Raw genomic sequence first — 21,832 nt, 5'->3', positions numbered from 1 at the left:
TTTTGTACGAGGAGGGAAGGCAACATGGTATAGCCCGATCTCGTCAGATCTCAGAAGCTAAGCAGGGTCAGCCCTGGTTAGTATTTGGATGGGAGACCACCAAGGAATACCAGGGCTGATATGCAGACAAAGGCACTGGCAAACCATCTCTGTTCGTCTCTTGCCTTGAAAACCCCATAAGGGGTCACCATAAGTCGGCTGTGACTTGACGGCACTTTACACACACACAATTTTGTATGGTCCGCGAATGATGTTTTAAATATCCAAATGGCCCTTGGTGGAAAAAAGGTTCCCCACCCCTGATCTAAATCAACACACTCAAGACAGAAGTCCTCCTTCCCACCGCACATATTTGCTGCAAAACGTAGTGATGGCTCCTGGCTTAGGTGGCTTGAAAAGGGGACTGGACTGATCCATATAGGGGAGGGCCCATCAATGGTTATTAGCCACAATAGCAAAACAGAACCTCCATGGGCAGAGGCAGTTACAGGGGCACAACAGCAGGAGGTGGCAGTTTTGGACCAGCCCTGCTGGTAGGTCTTCCAGGGCACCCAACTGGCCACTCTGGCAAACAAGACGCTGAGAGAAGGATTCCATCTTTATCGTGAAGTGCAAAGCACCGGTTGGGAAATGCATGGATTTGTCTGCTCCATAAACTCTGCTTCTAAGACTCTGCTCTGGGTGCCTTTAGAAATGAAGTGGGCGAGGACCCATTTATGACATGACTTCTCCAAATACATTTGTCCAGCACCACCTTGGTTGTCTGTCAGGTGCCAGGTAAAGGCAGTGACTGCAGTCCTCTGCAGCCAGTGTGGTGTAGTGGTTAAGAGCAGTGGTTTGGAGCGGCGGACTCTAATCTGGAGAACCAGGTTTGATTCCCCACTCCTCCACAGGAGCGGCAGAGGCCAATCTGGTGAACTGGATTTGTTTCCCCACTCCTACACATGAAGTCAGCTGAGTGACCTTGGGCTAGTCACAGCTCCCTCAGCCTCACCTACCTCACAGGGTGTCTGTTGGGAGGGGAAAGGAAGGTGATTATAACCCGGTTGGATTCTTCCTGAAGTGATAAAGTCAGCATATAAAAACCAACTCTTCTTCTTTGAATATGACATGCAGGTTTCAATGGTGCGTCATTGTCAGAGTCCTGACTGGAATCCTACCTGGTTTTGTTCAAGTGTGAAGTTTCATGCCAGGGGTCATGCTTCTTTCTGTTCACGTGTATCTATTCGTTATGCTGTTCAGCCTGCCAGGAGTCCAGGCAGGCTCTTGACATGAGTTAGGCCAATTCCTTTGCAAATGTTATTCTTTTGTTTTGTTTCTCTGAACGGGTCAAGCTGCCCCACTCCTTCCCCCTCCCTCTGCTCTGGCCTTGAGCTTCTAGTAGGCACCTTCAGTATTATGGCTTACTCCCTTCCTCCTTCCTGCTAGGCTTCGTTATCACCTAATTCCCAGGCAGCTTGCTGCTGCACCTGGGATGACTCTGTGCTTAAAGTTATGCTTTGTAGTTTGGTTTGCCATTAGCAGCCTTGACTTCGTGGATTACTCATGCTGTATGCCTACATGCTCTTCAATAAACATTTACCTGCTTCTGATTTACCTGTTTGAGCAAGTGACTTATTGGGATTGCTGAGGGCAGCTGAAGAACCTCACATTAAGCTGCTAATCCTCTTTGCTGTGGTCTCCACTCCCATCCCAACGTGCGGGTGGCTATGGCGGGGAATGGAGACGACAAGAAGGAGGAGGACAAGACGGTGCAGCCGGGCGAGCCCGATCCTGACTCCAAGAAGGACAAGCCGGTGGGGGAGAAGCCGAGTGGCTCTGGCGCGGGCTCTGGCTCGGGCGCGCTGCCTAAGACCTCCTGTATTAGCACCTGGCTGGAGTCTCCCCGTTCCTGGATGTCGGGGGTGGACAGTCGGCCTCGGAAGCCTGTGATTTCGGGCATGAGGTTTGAGGATGATCCAGCCCAAAGGGAAGCAGCTGGTTCAGACCCCCTCGGCTGGTTCAGACCCAGGGTCCATCTTGTCCACCCCCAAGCTCCCATCCCACTGTTCAGGAGCCAGTGCAGGTAAGGACAGTTCTGACAACAATGGTTCGGCAAGGACCGTCATTCCTGGTTCGGAAAGCTAAACTAGGAACGGCGCACAGCAAAGACTGGCTTGATCTGTGTCTACATGAACCTCTATAAACACTTCCCCCTCTTGTTTCTCCTCCCAGCCACAAACAACTGCTGTGCCTCTCACGGGACAGGCTGTTAATCACCCCGGCATGACAAATCTAAGCTACGCAACCCATCACCCCAGCTGTCTGTGTAGCGTGAATTCATTACAGGGCCTACGTTTGGAAAAGAATGGAGCCGAGCCTGAGACTAGAAGAAGAGGAGTTGGTTTTTATATGCCGGCTTTCTCTACCACCTAAGGAAGAAACAAACCAGCTTACAATCACCTTCCCTTCCCCTCCCCACAACAGACACCCTGTGAGGTAGGTGGGGCTGAGAGAGCTCTGAAGAGCCCAAGGTCACCAAGATGGCTTCATGTGTAGGAGTAGGGAATCAAATCCGGTTCTCCAGATTAGAGTCCGCTGCTCCAAACCACTGCTCTTAACCATTACACCACGCTAGAAAAGGTACTGGAGTGGGGGAAGGCAAGGAAGGGGCCAAAAGTTACTGGGGGTGGGGAAAGGGACTGAGGCTCTGCAGCTCAGTGGTAAAGCCAATGTAGGATAGAGTGTCAGACTAGGATCTGGGACAGCTGGGTTCATAGCCCGGTTCTGCCATGAAGCTTGCTGGGTGACCTCAAGCCAGTCAATCTCCCTCGCAGGGTTGTTATGAGGATAAAAGGAAGAAGGGACAACCAGGTACAGCATCGAGCTCCTGGAGGGATAAAAACATACTCGAGAAAGCACAACGGGTTGGATCCTGTCTACATTCTGTCCACAGAAGCGTAATTCTGCCCCTGCCCCCCCAGCAGCTCCAAATGTCTCATGAAACGCTGTTCCTGGAGGATGGGGACCCCCCCCCCAGGAGCAACAGGAGGGGGAGGGATGCCACGGGAAGGGGGAATTGCCCCCTTTGCATGTGCAGACCATTGTACAGCATCTGACTCAATGCTTTGGCATATAGAAGGTCCCAGGCTCAATCCCCAATACCTCTAGTTAAAGGCTCTGAGACAGCAGATGCACAAAGCGCTCCAATATAGCAATGTCCCTGCACAGTGAGTATTCAATAAGCCACTTATTAATAGATTGTCAGCCATTCCTGGGCTTTTGGCACCAAGGCACAAGGGGGTGGGCTTATCTGCAAGCCCAGAGAGCCTGCACCTCCACTGCTGCAGCGCAGCCTAGTGGTTTGGAGGCAGATAACCACGTGTCCCGTCCCCCACCCCCCAAATGTCATTTTACATTCAAATTTTAAGTGTCTTAGAGCAGGATCTGTGAAACCAAAAGTCCAAACTGATGTGTGTGCTTGCCTCGTCAGGGCTGGATGGCTAAGGCCAGATCTAGGTGGGTACCCCAGGTTGGATGGGGTGAAAAAATATATAAATAATGAAAATATAATTTATTAGAAGCGCTATGTCAATATTAAAATTATTTAAAAACGTTAAAACAGCACAATGGCATTTCCTAAGGTTGATATCCATAACCACATGCCAGACGCATTTTGGCCTATATGGCCTATTTGAAACCCATGTAAACCATACACACATTTACAGATAAAAATACATATACAGACAATATAAAACAGACCAGACATGTAAGGGATGTATAATATATTATCAATTATACAAACATCTGGTAAGATTGTCTAGTTGTTCTGCTGGGCTGTATATGTCTCCCATATAAGATGTGTGCAATTATCAACCTGGTGAAACAATGGGTAAGGCCAGATCTAAACAATGTAAGGCCAGATCTAACCATGCTGTGCCGGGAGAACTCACCTGCATGACGGAGCTCACATCCAACGTCTCGGTTAAACCAGGCTTTCAGCCACTCCACGCATGGCATTATCATGCCAAAGAGCCACACAGCCTAGGCAGCCATTCTTGCAGGCATGCTAAGGACGCATGCGGCACGCAATTACGTGCATAGAGGCCCAGTTTAAATGAGACAGTACGCACAACATCATACGGGCATGCTCTTCTTGTGCATCGGAGTCATGTTTAAATTGGAAAAAAGGGGATTGCTGTAATTCCCCTCTATTAGGTATACTTTCCGTTCAGGATATGAGACAGTTTGGGAAGGGGGGGGAGGCAAGAGAAAAACCCCTCCAAGCCTGCAACGTCTCTCAGTGGCTCGGCCCAAATTTAATGCTTCCCCCCACACACACACCAATAAGTCATCTCCGCAGACACACGTTACTCATTAAAACGCAACCACACAATTACAAGCCCAGAGGAGTGCCCTGCCAGTGACACACGCGGAATGCTAATCTCCTCATTAAAATTACACTTCATTATAAAAGCTCAGCCTTCCCCAGGCTGCCGACCCTCCCCCACTGTCACTCAGCACTGACGTGAGGCGGGTTTCAAACAGACTTCCCTCCCTCACCCCCTCCAACTCCTGGTTATTTAAAAAAAAAAACCCTCCAACGTCTTCTCCCTTTGATACTGATCCCCCCTCTCCCATATGAGAGACCCCGTTCTTACCATGCTGGGCTCCGCATTTCAGAGTGGCGGTGGAAGCCATTTAAAGGGGGAACCACAGGCTTCGGAGGGCGGCGTCCAGAAACACCAAGAAGAGGGATTAACTGAAGCACCCTCTCCTTGAGAGCTTCAGCTGTCCTCCGCACAAGGCAACCCCCAAGAAAGAAATGTGCTGTTGTTACAGGGCAAGGTGAGGTCTGGCTGGCCTTTGCTGGGGACGCCACGCGGGAGGGGGAAGAGAGCACGCTAACCGGGCAACATTGACAGTTCCGACATGCTGGTAGCATGACAGGACACACGCTTTGCACTTGCCAAGTCCCAGTTCAATTTCAGGTGCCTTCAGTTAAAAGGATCTCTAAAAGCAGAGGTTGGAAGGGTTTTTCCCCCTGAAGTCCTTGGAAAGCTGCTGCTGGTCAGAGCAGACGCTACTGAAGACTCACAGTGAAATCATATAAATGGTAAAGGTCCCCTGTGCAAGCACCGGGTCATTCCTGACCCATGGGGTGAAGTCACATCCCGACGTTTCCTAGGCAGACTTTGTTTACTGGGTGGTTTGCCAGTGCCTTCCCCAGTCATCTTCCCTTTACCCCCAACAAGCTGGGTACTCATTTTACCGACCTCGGAAGGATGGAAGGCTGAGTCAACCTTTAGCCGGCTACCTGAAACCAACTTCCGTCGGGATCCAAGTCAGGTTGTGAGCAGAGCTTGGGCTGCAGTACTGCAGCTTACCACTCTGCGCCACGGGGCTCTATATACAAAGTGACTAAACCCATTGAATTCAATAGGTTTACACTGGAGTAATACAGCACAAAGAGCCCCATAGCACAGAGTGGTAAGCTGCAGTACTGCAGTCAAAGCGCTACTCACAAACTGAATTTGATCCCGACATAAGTCGGTTTCAGGTAGCCGACTCAAGGTTGACTCAGCCTTCCATCCTTCTGAGGTTGGTAAAATGAGTACCCAATTTGCTGGAGGTAAAGTGTAGATGACTGGGGAAGGCACTGGCAAACCACCCCATCAATGTCGTGATGTGACGTCAACCCAGTTGCTTGCACAGGGAACTACTTTTCCTTTTAACACAGTGCAAAACTGCATTGCCCAGCTGGCATCTTCAACATGCCATGGCATTTCAAAAATGAAATTCGATACATCATCGGAATACTATATGTATATTCCAGGGAACTGCTGTTTTCCCTTGGGGAATGGAAGAGAGCTTTGATGGTACATTTAAGAGCCCCATCTCCCACCAATATAATCTTATTGGTGGTCTTGTGAATGCAGTTTCACAACACTGCCTTCTCCGGCTACAGGGAACCGGCAATGAAACCACCATTTGTGGAGGCAAACCGAGGTTTGAGTGACCGTCTGCAAGCTGCATCCTGGTTAGACACACTAAGCAGTCAGGGTTTTGCGTTATGTCTGGTACATGAGGCAGAGCAGGAAACCAAAGCCAGCGATGCCCCAATAATGAGATTCAGTTTCCTCTCCTTTAATATCCTAGTGTAACCATTGATGACTGACATTCACATGGATCTAGCCTAGGCAGAGAGGCTCTTCCATTGCTGCTAGGTCTTACCTTGAGTGGGGTCATGGCTCTCCCAGAAAACTTGGAGAAGGTCCTCGTAGCTGATGGTCTGTGGGTCAAACACAATCCTGACTACTTCGGTATGTCCAGTCATCCCTGGGAATTGGGAGTGGAGAAAGGAGATGGTAATTAGCTGATATCCTAACATTTAGGGAGCCAGATATTTCCGTATGCCCTTTGAATAGCGAGATACGTCATTCTTTCCATCTCTGTTGGAATCAGAAGAGGCAGGCCAAATCTGGTTCTTTTGCTCAGTTGCCATTCTTGATTCTGGATTTTATTTTATTCTGGATTTGAGTGCACCCATGAAGCATGGAACTCCAGAGCACATCTCTCAGCCCAACCTGCGGATGTCCCTGGGGAAAACATCACATGTCGTTAAGGCTCTCACTTTTGAATGCATGCTCTCAGCAACTCAGTTATGCCACACAGAGGACCAATATGGCCTACCAAATGAAGACAACAACCCTAAGGGCACACAAAATTGAAGGTAAGTCCCATCAAAACTAAGGTAGCTGCACTACTGTAGACCTTTCGAGTGAGAGCTCTGAAATGATCTCCTGGTGGGGGGAAGGTGGGCTCCCAATTTGGATCAAGGCATGAGGAGACTGCCTCAGTTCAAACCCTTCTCCCTCATGATGCTTCCCCCAACAGAAATTGCTCCATATTGTATCTGTCTTTGCTTTGTTCAGAACCCAGATGTAGGGGAGAAAATGTGGGAGACAGGAGTAGAGAATTTTTTAAAAAGCTGCAGCAACAATCCAAATCCCATAACTGCTTTTAAAGAAAACCTCTGGGATATCTCTCCTGTAATGAACTGCTTGGCCATTCCCTACCTATTTAGGACTAGGACTAAAAGACTCAGACCCAAACTACTGAGCCAGATCCGGATATCAAAAGCATCCATCTCAGCCACAGACCACTGAGAAAACAGCTCTCCCTCTCTCTTGCACATGCTCGGATCAGTCTCACACATCCCTAAAATGGGATTCATACAGGCATGTATAACAAGGTCCTTGTCAGTATTACCTTAGTCAAGACTCTGAACTGCTTAAAAGGTTAGATAGTGATTGTTTCAAACCAATGTGTTTAAAAACCAGAAACCCCTGCAACACTATCTTAGCATTTTGGAACAGATTCTCTGAACGACACTTCCGAGCTGGGCTGCGACCCACTGCAGACGGCACTGGAAGGGTTAACCCAGAGTCTCATCTCTGATTGGCTGCTTCTGCTGCATCTCCGCTATGGGGGAGAAGGGGGGGGGAAGGGAGAACTATTTCCACGCTAGCAATCCCACCACTGAACTGGAGATATGTCTTGCCGAAGCATCTCCCTGGAGCGTTCTAGTTAATTTTGCTCAAGCCAATGCACCGGCCCTCGCGCAGTAATTAGGGAGAAAAGAGGGCAACAGGGTAGGGGGAGAGAGTGCGCCTTGATGAGCATCCAGTGGTGCCTGCTGTGAAGTGTCCTATATGTATACTATGTGGGGAGGGGGGATGGAGGAAGGAGGGGACAGCCAGGGCTGCAGGATGTTTCACCAAGGGGGGGGAAACCAATGGCAGAACACAGAGAGCCAAGCCAGTCCTTGCCTGCCTCCCCAGCTCAGGTACTGCAAGGCAGAAGAAGGGGCAGAGGGCCACCCAAGCGGAGCTCGCAGGCTCTCGAGAAAGCCCCCCCCCCCGACCGACTGCAAAGCGTTGAGGTGCGCGTAATGTGCCCTGCACCCCACCCCACCCATGTGCCAGATGAGCCCTGGAAAAAAATCACGCTCCCCTGCGGCAGAGAGATTTGCAGCTGCAGTCCCAAATAGGCCTGCTTCGGTAAGCCCGATGCACCGACTCAGGACAGCTGTGCATTCCTGCCCTCTGCTGAACCTGAGGAGGAACTGCATACCAGGGTGGCAGAGGCCCTGGGCCAGCCCTACGCTGCTGTGTAGAGCCAAAGCCAAGGATCTGGAAACGGAGAGTACAGAATAGATTCAGCGTCATTCATACACTCTGGATCTGAGCCCGTTCCACTCTTCTGGCCGTCTTTCTCAGAAGCTGCTTATCAGAGAGACCAAAATGTGCCCTGAAGCAGAGGCTCGACAGACAGTAACTTAATGCACTGCGCTGCAGAAAGAGACCTAGAGGTTCCCCCTGATTCCCCATCTTACCAGCACCTGGGTGATAAACTTCCCTGGAACATTTTGCAGGGATCAAAACAGCCATGCACGTGGATGAAGCAGAATCATCAACCATGCCTCTGAATGAGACAGAATCCCTTATGGCTGATGTACCAGTAACCAGGAGATGCTGTGGGGTACTGGTTTCTAACAATGCATCTGTCCTCTTGTCGTAACATGGAAATCAGTCCTGTGTGCCCTTATAGCACCTTGCCGAAAGGGGAAGCTCACCCTGTGCTGGGGATTCAGATTAGAGACAGAGACTCTGTCTGAGAGCCAGCGTGGTCTAGTGGTTGAGAATGGTGGACTCTCATCTGGAGAAAGTGGTTTGATTCCCCGCTCCTCCACATGAGTGGCGGACTCTAATCTGGTGGACCAGGTTTGTTTTCCCCACTCCTCCACATGAAGCCTGCTGCGTGACCTTGGGCCAGTCATAGTTCTCTCCGAACTCTCTCAGCCCCACCTACCACACAGGGTGTCTGTTGTGGGGAGTGGAAGGGAAGGTGATTGTAAGTTGGTTTGAGACTCCTTAACTTAGAGAAAAGCGGGGTATCAAAATGAACTCCTCCTCCTCCTCCACATGTTTCACCCACAGAAGGTCCCAGGTTGAGCTCCAATTAAAGGCTCTTAGGTACCAGGTGTTGTGAAATGTCTTTCTCTGCCTGAGACCCTGGACAGCCAATACTGAGCAACATACAGACTGTACTAAATTCGATAGACCAACGATCTGACTCAGTAGAAGGCAGCTTTGTAGGTTTAACAGTGGCTTCAATATGACCACAACCGGGTCCCCCTTCCTATGATGCAAACGGGTCCTAGCAATACAGCCTTTCCCACAATCCCACCGCAAACTGCCTTAAAAAGAGAAGGCGGTGCCTAGGTAAGGAACAATATCTCCCAACTCCAACCCAGTCTGAAAAGCAAGAGGGTGGCGGCTGGCTTGCCTGTGTGTTGAGTCTCAGCCAAGACAGGGAAGGGTTAATCCCAGAAAGGGGTTATAATTAGATGCATCTCTGCTGCAGTTTTTAGGCCGGCACAGTATGTGCATAGAGAAGTCTGCTGCCTCCTGTTATCTTCAGCCAACCAACTGGAGAGCGGGGAGGAGAAAGACTCTGTGGGGAAGAGAATGCAGCAAAACCATGCAGAAAGGGCTGTTGCCCCAGATATCTCACAAGGCCATTCGACTCTATTAAATAAAATATCTGTTTCATTGGCAGGATGAGAGACATCCGAGTATTGCCAGACAGATTCCTAATGAATACATGAAGAAGTGTGGGAAAGGCAAAGGTGTAATCTCTCCCCCGACCCCCGAAAAAATGAACAGAGCTCACTGGCTATGACTTAATCTGATCATGCGGCAAGTAGCCACACTAACCGTCATTCCTCTTGCATCTTGCCAAGATCAGGCACAATTTTCCCTGTGTGTATTTAGAATAATCGAATCATAGAGTTGGAAGGAACTACCAGAGTCATCTAGTCCAACCCCCTGCACAATGCAGGAAATTCACAATTACCTCCCCCCACCCTCCATGCCCAAAAGGGAGGCCAAGATGCCCTCCCTCTCATCATCTGCTTAAGGTCATAGAATCAGCATTGCTGACAGATGGCCATCTAGCCTCTGCTTAAGAACCTCCAAGGAAGGAGAGTCAACACCTCCCGAGGAAGCCTTTTCCACTGAGGAACCGCTCTAACTGTTGGAAACTCTTTTGATTTAATTTCAACCCATTGGTTCTGGCCCAACCTTCTGGGGCAACAGAAAACAACTTGGCACCCTTCTCTATATGACAGCCCTTCAAATACTTGAAGGTAAATGGTAAATACTTACCATTTTATTGTAAAGGTAGTCCCTTGTGCAAGCACCAGGTCATTACTGACCCATAGGGTGATGTCACATCCCGATGTTTACTAGGCAGATGGGGTGGTTTGCCATTGCCTTCCTCAGTCATCTACACTTTACCCCCAGCAAGCTGGGTACTCATTTTACTGACCTAGGAAGGATGGAAGGCTGAATCAACCTTGAGCTGGCTACCTGAAAATCGACTTCCGTCAGGATTGAACTCAGGTTGTGAGCAGAGCTAGTACTGCAGCTTATCTCTCTGTGCTATGGGGCTCTTCCCATTTTATTTTAGGACAATCTTTTAGGACATAATTGTTAGAGTTGTAAGGAACACTTGAAAACCTCTTTCCTTTTACCCATAAATCTCATGTTCTTTCCAACAGACAGTAAACAGTTAAAAAGGGGGCTTAGTTTCGACATAGTGGTTTTTCTTTTCCTTTCCTCTGCCCACTTTACAATAAAAGCAGGCAAGGAGAACTTGTTGCCAACCCCTCCATCACTCTCTTTTTAACTAGGTCCCATCTCAGGAAAATGGATCCTTTTCCTTTTCTATATCAATGCCAGCATCGCTGTCATAACAAAAGAGGAGTCAATACAAAGAAACAGCAAAAGAGGAGGCAGACTCTTGTCCGCACTTCCTCATACTTCCTTCTCCCTGTTCAATTACATCACACGTTTTCTCTTTGGGTTAAATAGTTTTCATTTTTCTTCTTGTTTTTCTTCTTTTATTCTTTTCCCTTGCACCACACATCTCAACTCCCAAAAGTACGCTTGAGGGATTTTAATCATACAATAGCCCTGAGACAAATAGAGTTGGGGTGCTGATCCTCAACCCTAATTAGTTGTGTTTTATGAGACAAAAAACAATGAATTGTTTTGTCTCATGTGGGGGGTGGGTGGGATTATTACCCCATGAGCAGGGGGTCTCGGATCAGATATTGATCATTTATGCACGGTCGGTTTAGCCTCCTTCATTCCCTGTTTCAGCCAGGATCAAAGTAACCCGGGTTGGGTCAAACTGTATGCATTGGCTGGAATGATCAGGGATAAAATCCTGTGCTAATGGAGGCATGAATAGAAAGGTACATTGTTTACTCACCGAGAAGGTCCTTTCTGCTCTGAAGTAGAAGGGCATCTTGATCTTTGGGTGTTTCTCACCCATTGCTAAGGATAGGCAGGACTAAACTAACAACTTCCTGTCTCCTGGCGAGGAACACCTCCCCTTCCAGTTATTCTACAGCAAGCTAAAGAGACAGGGGAAAGCACTCACAGACAAGGAGTACAAACAACAATAAACTGAACGATAAACTTAGAACCAATCTATATGTATTGCTACAATATTATTAGGCCAAACGAATCCGTAGGCTAGTTTGGTGTGCTTCAGTCCACCCTTATAAGATGATGTTGCCATCTCTGGGTGGGCAAGATGCCCTTCTACTTCAGAGCGGAAAGGACCTTCTCAGTGAGTAAACAATATACCTTTCCCGCTCTGAAGGAAGGGCATCTTGATCTTTGGGATCTCCAAGAGCAATGATATAACGGGTGGGAACTCAGTCCTCATCATCTTCCACCACATGCTGTAAAATACGTCTGCCGAATGCTGCGTCAGCGGATGCCATAGTATTGATTCGATAATGTCTAATGAAAGTAGTCACATTGGACCAAGTAGCCACTTTACAGATCTCTTGGTTGAGGCTTGTTTGAAAAATGCGGCCGACGTTGCTGCGCTTCGTAGTGAATGGGCTGTGATCCCATTCGGAACTTGGAGACCACTGGCTAGGTAGGCTTCTCTGATGCATTGTCTAATGGACATGCTGATAGATGGTTGGGACATGCGAAGTCCCTTGTTGGGTGCAGAAATGGAGATAAACATAATTCTGTTTTCCTAATGGATTCAGTTCTAGATATATAAATATGAATAGCTCTACGCAAGTCCAAGGTGTGCCAACTCCACTCTCTGGGAGTAGAAGGATTAAGACAAAAGGAAGGAAGGTGAAGCCCCTGAGACTGATGAAACCGGGAACCCACTTTGGGGGTAAACGAGGGATCAGTATGTAGAACGACTTTATCTTTGTGAAAGATACATGTCCTTGCGAATAGAGAGGGCACCCAATTCCGAAACCCTCCTGGCAGAGGTTATGGCAACTAAAAATAAGGTCTTCATCCTTACTAATCATAAGGGAACTTCCCTCATAGATTTGAAGGGACTTTTGGTTAGAGCAGAAAGTACAGTGTTCAGTCTCCAGGTAGGGAAGCGGTGAGTCACCGGAAGGGTAGATTGAGCTACTCCTTTAATAAAAGTCTTAACCTGAGGATACAACGACAGAGGAATCCCATCAATATCCAGACAGACTGAGGCAATAGCAGACACTTGCGTTTGTAAGGTTGCCGCTCTAAGGCCCTGCTGTGCACCATTCTGTAAAAGGTCCAGTAACTTGCGTTTGTAAGGTTGCCGCTCTAAGGCCCTGCTGCGCACCATTCTGTAAAAGGTCCAGTAACTGAGGTAGCTTAGGAGAGATAGGGTTGATTGTCTTCCGGTGACACCACCTGGAGAAGACTTTCCAGGTGTATTGATATACCCTTGTAGTAGAAGGACGTCTGGCTGGTCCCCACCACCTCCACGGAAAGACCAAGGGCTAAGAGCCTTGCCCTTTCCACATCCAAGCGGTCAATTGAAACCATCCTGGATGAATCATTGGTCACTGTAGAAGGAGATCCGAGGATGTCGGAATCTGTCAAGGTGCCCTGGTGGAGAGCCCCATGAGTGCCGGAAACCACAGCTGGTGTGGCCAATCAGGCCACGGCTGGTGGGAGCAATCAGGAAGACTTCCGCTCTCTCCGCCCTTATCTTCCAGAGACTGGAGCCTTTGAACATGTCTTTCCATGGAGCCCTCTATCATATTATATACCTGTTCAAGCGTGGGGTTCTTGCAGGATCCCCCTTCTGAGGTTACTTTACCCTCTGTAGGTATCCTGGGCTCCACATCCAAAGGCACAGAAGAATCCGGCGGGGACCTTAGAGGTCAAAGAAGAACTCTGCTTAAGCTGGCGCTTGCGGCTGCTGCCTTTCCCCCCGCCATTAGACTTGTTTTTCTTCAGCAATTTTCCAGCTGAAGTAGATGGCAGCGGCGACTTTTCGGTCTCCCTCTCCGATAGTCCGCCAGGCCGGCTAACGGCGGGATCCGATTTTAAGGCCAATTCTTGATCTGCATCAGAAAGGAGCTCAATGTCCTCCGATGCAGCTTCTCCAGCAGCCATTTCGTTTGCCGCCTCTTTCCCACGGCTTAGCTCTTCTCCCGCGGCTCAGCCAGGAGCTTAAATTTAAAAAGCGATTGGATACGACAAGGTAAGGAAAATGATCTATTCTAACCTAATTTCACTAGATCTAGGCAGCAGCTATGGCTGCAACGCTCTCACCCCAGCGAAGGCAGGAGAAGAACTGGAAGGGGAGGCGTTCCTCGCCAGGAGACAGGAAGTTGTTAGTTTAGTCCCGCCTACCCCTAGCAATGGGCGAGAAACACCCAAAGATCAAGATGGCCTTCCTTCAGAGCGGGAAAAGCAGTCTCCCAAATTCAAATCAAGTCCCACCCCTTTCATTGCTGCTCTGTAATTGGCTCACCTCGTTATTGGCTCATTTCCTTCCCCCCAGACCCAACTGCTGCATAAAAAAGAGTTTTAAGAACAAAAAACAGAGCCATTTGAAAGAGCGGGGGTGGGCGGGCGAAATCCAAGCCTCGTTTTAAAAGGAAGCACTTGAATCCCTCCCTGCCTCTTTACACACTTCTTCGTGATTGGTTGTGAGAGAAGCCAATCTTCTATGCTTCCCTTATATGGCTGTCAGCAAACAGAACAGAAGAGGGGTTTGGAAAGGGGGGTGGGAAGCTCAACGCGAGGCAGGCATTATGCACGCTCTTTCAATCTGGTTTGACCCAGGAAAGACGGTTGGACTCGGGTAAGAAGAGGAATGGGAAAAGCCGAGTTTGTTTAAGGTTGAAACGGGGTTGAGCCGAAAAGGAATTTATTTTCCTTTTTTGGGAAGAAAAATACTTTGAGAAAGTGTATTTTCAAAAACTTGACCCTGGCTGAAACAGGGAATGAAGGAGGCTAAACTGACCATGCATCAATAATGCATAGCTGGGATCCCTTCACTGAGGCTCCAGAGGGAGCTATACATCCTGTTTTATGTTATTGCTTAAAGTTGGCCTCTACCAAAGTTGGAAATAGTAAATTAGGGTGCATTCTGTAAGGGGGGGGGAGAGGACACACTGCACAGCCATCTCACAATACTTCAAAGAGAGACCATGCTTGGGGGGGGGGAAATAAATGTGAGCTCAACGCCCACCCACCCCAATCCTAAGGCAATAACACTCTCAGGGAATTACATTCGGCCTTCCACAAACAGTAACAGGATCTGCGGAGTTTGATACATTTATTTCCCTCACTGTGTCTCCTCAGGAATTAAGACCCAAACAAATGGGCATCCTATAACTAAGCTTGTTATTCTAGTGGGCCATAAACTTTGTCAAAGGGGTAACCAATACCCCCAACTCCCCCCATCCTTGTTATCTTACTGATCAACTAATCAGATCGTGAATCGTTTCACTGCAGCCCAATCTGCTTCGAGAAGCATCTTATTTCTTCTGTCTGTACACTTTTTGGGTGTAAAGTTATCCCCAAGAATCTCAGGTTTTGTTCCAGCTGTTGGGTCCCCAGTTATGCAATGGGCTCCCACTACTGGCTCACCATTGACAAAATGAAAGTTGGGGACCTTCTTTTGTTTGTTTGTTTTCGCTGAGAACCCTGGTTGTTTTCCCTCCTCGGCGCTGACGTCTCTTCAAGACTGGTAAATATCACCCTTCCCTAAACTCTATCTAAACTTCCTCCCTTTCCCTCCAGTTAGCTCTTGTAGGTTTTGCATGGGTATGCTCATGGTTTGCAATGCTTTTATTTTATTTCTGTTGAATAAATGAAGCAAAACAGAAAGTGAAGAGAGGGGATAAGAACCTCTCTCACTGCTGTGTTAGTTTTCAGTTAGCATGGAGTTGTTGTTTTTTACGCAAAGGAATGTTTGGAGTTGAAATTCATTGCTAGCCATCTGAAGTGGTACGGTCCATGCACCTACCTTAGGGTCCTGCCACATCATTCTCTCACAAGTAAGAACAACTCCTAATTTGGACCTCTGATGTATGTCTGCCCAAGTGAGCCTCTTGGGACCTATAAAACTTTCCACTACCCTGCTACCTAGGAAGAAGGCATGAAGGGCTGATTCGTGGACAGAAGTTTTATAAATAAAAAATGTCTGAGAAAGAAGAATCAGCAGGCCCCTCACACAATGGCAGTGAAATGATCTTGAAAAGGAGGAAGAGGAGGCTTTTATATGCCGACTTTCTCTACCACTTAAGGAAGAATCAAACAGGCTTACAATCACCTTCCCCTCCCCATAACAGACACCCTGTGAGGTAGGTGGGGTTCAGAGAGTGTGACTAACCCAAGGTCACCAAGCTGGCTTCATGTTAAGGAGTAGGGAAACAAATCCAGTTCACCAGATTAGCCTCCGCTGCTCATGTGGAGGAGTGGGGAATCAAATCCGGTTCTCCAGATCAGAGTCCACAGCTCCAAACCACCATTCTTAACCACTATACCATGCTGGCTCTCAAACTCTGTGGTATTGGTAAGATTGAACAACTACTAGTATTCCCCCCTACAACACACTAACTAGTGATTTAAATACAGAGCAGTGTTTTCACATGAATGTTTTATCATGTAGGCATTGGAAGGAAAAGTCAGCCTCTCGTGAACTGCTCCCATGTGGTGGTTTCTTGAGGGGGAGGCACTGTTCACCAGCAACCAATGAAGGACCCCCAGGAAATTCATGTGCTCAAAACACATGAAATATAAAATGGCCGCATCCAACAGCACCATGGATGCAAAATCCACCAGGAGGCAAGTCAAGCCTGTTCAGATTACTCTGTTTCATTTTTTTAAAAAATTATGAGTGCATTTGTGTGAAAGAGAGAGATTGAGTCCCTTCCCCAGCTGAACTGTGTTAATACCCAGAACATAGACAACAAACAAAGATAATATTTCTTGCAGACAGATAATCCCCTGCACCCGCACTCAAAATGTTTTTGCAGATAAGCTGCAAAACCGTCTGTTCTTATTTCTGAGGGATCCAGGTTGGGGGCGGAATTAACATCACCCATAAATGCATTAGCAAGCTGAAGTAAATGGGGCAGCCATGTGCCACTCTGATGCTAACACAAGGCCATGCTGCCTTACATCAGCCAATGTTCCTCTCCCCCACTTTCTTGTAGATGCTCCACATCCAAATAGGAAAGCTCAGATAGCACCCAACAAGGCCATGGAGCCTTGACCATACCAAACGCATGTACTTAAGAAGAGCCCTGCTGGATCAGATTCAGGAGCCATCTAGTCCAACATCCTGTTACCTACAGTTGACAACGAGTTGTCTCTGGAAGGCCAACAAGCTGGGTATGAAGGACAAACCTGCTCTTTCTTGTCCTCCCAAGAACTCGCATTCAGAGGTACACTGCCTCCATTTGAACATCATACTAACGATCTTGCAAGCAAGCCTTCACAAGGTGAGGTGCTACCTCATAGATAACCTGAGGGAGAAACTCACATCCCAGAACCTTCCCCAAGGAAGACAGAAAATACTTACCAGTGCAAACTTCTTTGTAAGTGGGATTGGGGGTGAAGCCTCCTGAGAAGCCCACCTGTGTAGAGAAGACTCCTGACATCTGCCAGAACTTTCTCTCTGCTCCCCAGAAACATCCCATGCCTGGGAAGAACAGTGGATAAAGGAAACATACATTTAGTGTAAAGTGGTTACGGAGAAGCTCACAGATTCTGAATTGCTGGGAATATATATCACCTGGGACTGTCCCTAATTTTAATGAAACATTTTCATTGTAAAATGGAGGGGGGTGTCTACCTCTTCCGTATCAATAAACTTTTGTTTACTGCTAAGCAATTAAAATTAATTAAATCGGAAAAACCAAATGTAGAGTAGTCCATACAAAGCTGCCTTATACCAAATTGGTCTATCCTTCCTTTCCTTTTCAAGCTCCCATGCACCAAAGGTCTTGAGCAGGAAATGGGGAACCTTTATTTCTTTAAGGAAAATATGGTGGAGAGATACTTGGCCACCACCAATGTTGTTCTTGGATCTTGATCCACCAGCAAAAAGGGGACTGTTATGTAATCTTTTGTTACAGGGGCAGGTAATTTGATTAAAATAGGGGTAATCCATTGATAGTGATAAGAATCATATCGGGTACATTCCAACATATGAAATGGTGTGTCAGCTCTCTTCCAATCACATGGACAAAGTCTATATGAACCAAGTGGTCTATCTAGCTTGGTACTGTCTATCCTGACTGGAAAAAGCTCTCCTTGGTATCAGTCATAGAAAGATCTTCCTTGCACTGTAGGCCAGACCCGAGACACACTGCGTGCAACATACATGCTCTGGCACTGGACACAAAATCCTCGTACATCTTATATTATAGCCAAAGGGCAGTGTTCACTTGGGGTAGTTTTCTACAATGAAACATAACTATTTCTCCGTTTATTAGGGTACTGTAAGGAAATGAAAAGAATTATCAGTGGCTGCTATAATGCACCATCATCTCTTGGTGTTAGCCTAAGTACCGTTTCTCATTGGTTGAGCGAAGCGGCATGTGTACTGGTTAGTGTGTAAGATTAGGATCTGGGAGACCCAGGTTCAAATCCCCACTCTGCCATGGAAGCTTGCTGAGGGACCTTGGGCTTCCTCTCTCAGCCTGATCCACCTCACAGGGGAGCTGTTATGAGTATAAAATGGAGGACTGATGTTGCTTTGGGGCCCTCTTTGGGAGAAAAGTGGGGTATAAATATATCTAAATAAATAAGACACTGATTTCAGCTAGTCACCATCACTGTAGACATATAGTCACCATTAGACAAAAAATGGGAACCTTTTAAAAAAAAATCAACAGGAGAGAATCATGATCCAATACAGCCTATGTCCAATACAGAGATCATCAATCAGAAAATGTCTATCCTGATCAATTTTCTGTCCATGAGTGGCCAGAATGAATTTACTTTCTGTTCAAGGCCAAGAATCCAGGACAGTCAGTAATGTAACTCAGCTGGGGGGTGGAATCATATTCAAAGTTGGCCACAAAGCAAGAACAAGCCACGCACCAAACATCACCATCTGCATTCCTTCTGGGAATGGTGGGTACATCGGATTTCTGTTGGCAGCATGATTGGCTGAAAGGAGAAGAAAGATTCATAAACCCCTTTGCCAAGTCTTCTAGAGATTGAATATCACAACATCTCCTAACTAATCCCGCCATGGAAATTTGCAGTGGGTCAGTGGAACATTAAGCCACGGGAAAGGTGTTTTGGGGACAAAAAAAATGCATAGGAGAGTCAGTTGAAAAGAGGAGTCAGCTGGAAAAGAAGGGGAGTCAGCTAGCAAGAAGACAGCTTCAAGCCCGGGTATAAGGCACCACATTTCGTAGGAGCCTTTAGAACAATAAGATCAGCAGCAGCCTTATGACTTCTGGGAGTTCCCCCCCAAACAGTAGTCCCCTCATCCACCTTCTAACCTTGGGCCCCCAAGTGCTTAGGACTAGCCTTTCCCTGTTCATTACACAGACAGATCTGAACAAAATTGAAAAAGACACAAAAATAGCCATATCTGCTCGTCCCTAAATTCTGTTCCCGCTGTGACCCGACCCCTTTTGTCCTTTGCAATAAAGGAACAGGTTAAAATAAAATTATGAATGGCCCACTGAACAGAGAACATTGTTTTCCCCCAAAGTATCATTCCGGACAAACAAAAAGAAGTTGACTAACAGAATTCATTGCCACAGGACTGGAACAGGACAACCGTTGTTTTATTTTACTACATTTCATAACCAAGTAGCTAGCTTTTGCCACCTATGAAAGCAGAAAAACCAAGCTAACCACAGAGAAGAAAGAGACTGCTACATACTTGCAAAATTCCTTGGGTATGCAAAAAAAATAATAATTGCTAATTAACCCAATGGGGGAAAATACAAAATGGCCTGAGGAGGACTGACCATGCGCCAGGAGGCACCGGATGTGGAGCGCAGCTGAGAAAGGGGTGTGTGAAGAGAAGGGGCATTGAACTCAGAACTGACTGGAATACTGGAAGGGAAGATCTGGGTGGACATTTTCCAACTTTTTTCTTTCGTCCCAGCAGCTTACTCCTACCAGTGTCATTGCCAATGTCCATCACCACATGCAGTAAAAGAGCTTATCTACAGACAAAATCAGGGTTACTGCAAGGGGGGGAAATCAGTTTCTAATTAAAGAACCTCCTTTTTAAAAGGCCTGCTTAGGACTGAGCATGCTCATAGCCCTCAGAATTTGAGGACAGCCAAGAGTCAGATGAAGTGGTAAAAGAAAAGGAGGGACATGGAGAAATTGGCCTGCTTAAGCGCCTACATTGAAAAGGGTCAGGCTATCCCAATCTCGTCAGGTCTCAGAAGCTAAGCAAGGTTGGCCCTGGTAAGTATTTGGATGGGAGACCACCAAGAAAGCCCAGGGTTGCTATGCAGAGGCAGGCAAATGGCAAACCATGGGGGTTACCGCACTTTGTATTCCCAGCAACGTATTAAGAGTTTGAAAATGTTATAAAAAACATCGCTTTAAACGGGTTTTTGGATACCATGGCTTATAAATGATTGGAAGACGTCTTCACAGCTAAAGGGGCCAAACAAAGTGCGAACAGTATTTTTTATAACATTTTCAACCTCTTAATACATTGCTGGGAATACAAGTGCGGTAACCCCTCATATGTGAATGTCTCTTGCTTGAAAACCCTATGGGGTTGCTGTAAGTTGGCTGTATCTTGACAGCCAAAAAAAAAAAAAAATTCAAGAGCTGCATCAATTTTAGGGGACGGGCAGTGGCTCAGTGGTAGAGCATCTGCTTGGCATGCAGAAGGTCCCAGGTTCAATCCCCAGCATCTCCACTTAAAGGGACTAGGCAAGTAGGTGATGTGAAAGACCTCAACCTGAGACCCTGCTGGTCTGAGTAGACAATACTGACTTTGATGGACCAAGGGTCCGATTCAGTATACGGCAGCTTCGTGTGTTCATGTGACATTTAGGCTGGAAGGGATTTTCCCAGTTGCTTACCCCTCTCCCATTCTTCACAGGCCACAACTTGTCAATAGCTATCAGTAAGGCTGCCAACTCCCTGGAGAAAAAATGTCCTCCTGTCCTTTTAAAAGAGGCTTAATAGGATGTTGTTTACCACACAGTGTTATTGACCTCCATGCCATGACAAGCTTCAGCTGCCCATTTCCACACTTTAAAACCACTAATAAAAGGACAGGACATTTTCCCCCAGGCCTGTTGGCAACCCTAGTTATTAGGTCAAAATGGAAACTTTTTCTTCAGAGGCAGTAGACTCCTGATGATCAGATGCTGGGGCCAGAGAAGATGTTTGAATGCAGGCTTAAAAAGATATCCCTTTGTTACCTCTTTTCCCCAGAAGGCACAGCATGGTCAACCACTAATATTTGATTTTCAGAATGGTAGAAAGATACTTATGTATTGTACAGAATACAGAAGTGATAAAAAAAAATCCCTGCCCATAGATCTTAAAGCCTACTTTAGGTGGGAGAAATTGGGGCACTAATTTGGGTTGCCAGATCCCTCTTTGCCACCGGCGGAAGGTTTTTGGGGTGGAGCCTGAGGAGAGCGAGGTTTGGAGAGGGAAAGGACTTCAATGCCATAGAGTCCAGTGGCCAAAGCAGCCATTTTCTCCAGGGGAACTGACCTCTATCGGCTGGAGTTCAGTTGTAATAGCAGGAGATCCCCTGCTAGTACCTGGAGGTTGGCAACTCTTGCACTAAGGGAGAGAAGACAGCAACTGATAACGTTATACAATGCAGGCTCTAAGGTGTGGATCTTGAATCTGTCTTTATGGAGCAGGATATTCCAAAACCATAGCTGAGCAGCCAGTTCAACCCAGAAATTCAGCCTTCCTGCAGAAACGCATCCACAAACAAACATCACTGGACATCCACCAAACTTACACAATGTTCCTCCCTCTCACAGATTAAGGCTGTTCTCTGTCTTTTCTCCCCCCTTTTCTCTATAGATCTCTATTTTAAGCATCTTCCCAATATCACGTGTGAGGACAGCTTGCTCAGGCACCTCCCCCTCCCCTGCTCCCAACCCCAACAGATGGATCTGGCTACGTGTATAGATACTCTGGCTGTAGCACGGCAGGCGGGACTTCCAGAGGTGAAGGGTGGGGCAGAGGGGGTGCACCAAACTGCCCTTGAAGATTAGCTTGGAAGAGCTCAAGCGGGCTAAAGGGGAATGATTGCACATAAGCCGTAAACGTGTCCAGAGAGCCTCGGATGTTCCCGTTTCTTCTAATGTCCTTAAGCGCCGCAGCTCATTATGGATCAGCAGAGAGAGGCTAATTCCAGAGGCAGAACGATTGCATGTGCAGCAGGAAGCAAGGGTATTTTTTTTCCAGAGGCTAATGGAGCAATGGGAACAGAACCAACTGGGGAAAACTTAATGGAGGGGGGGAAGGAGACATAAGAAGAG

The 21,832-nt window shown here is 47.3% G+C and overlaps 1 protein-coding gene across 1 annotated transcript in view; it reads right to left on the bottom strand.

Moving 5' to 3' along the window:
- The window catches only part of LOC130475505 (mitochondrial peptide methionine sulfoxide reductase-like), a 65,360-nt gene that overhangs the window by 18,943 nt on the left and 24,585 nt on the right, over nucleotides 1–21,832 (bottom strand). Inside the window, exons 2-4 of the mRNA XM_056847291.1 lie at nucleotides 18,432–18,500; nucleotides 16,906–17,025; nucleotides 6,214–6,318 (exon numbers count right to left, since the gene is read on the bottom strand). Coding sequence (XP_056703269.1) covers nucleotides 6,214–6,318; nucleotides 16,906–17,025; nucleotides 18,432–18,500 — 294 coding nt within the window. The remainder of the gene's footprint in view (nucleotides 1–6,213; nucleotides 6,319–16,905; nucleotides 17,026–18,431; nucleotides 18,501–21,832) is intronic.

Source organism: Euleptes europaea, chromosome 3 (assembly GCF_029931775.1).
Source record: "Euleptes europaea isolate rEulEur1 chromosome 3, rEulEur1.hap1, whole genome shotgun sequence".
Classification (NCBI taxonomy): domain Eukaryota; kingdom Metazoa; phylum Chordata; class Lepidosauria; order Squamata; family Sphaerodactylidae; genus Euleptes; species Euleptes europaea.
The sequence above is the reverse complement of the archived record's forward strand: the minus strand, read 5'-3'. Positions and strand labels throughout refer to the sequence as shown.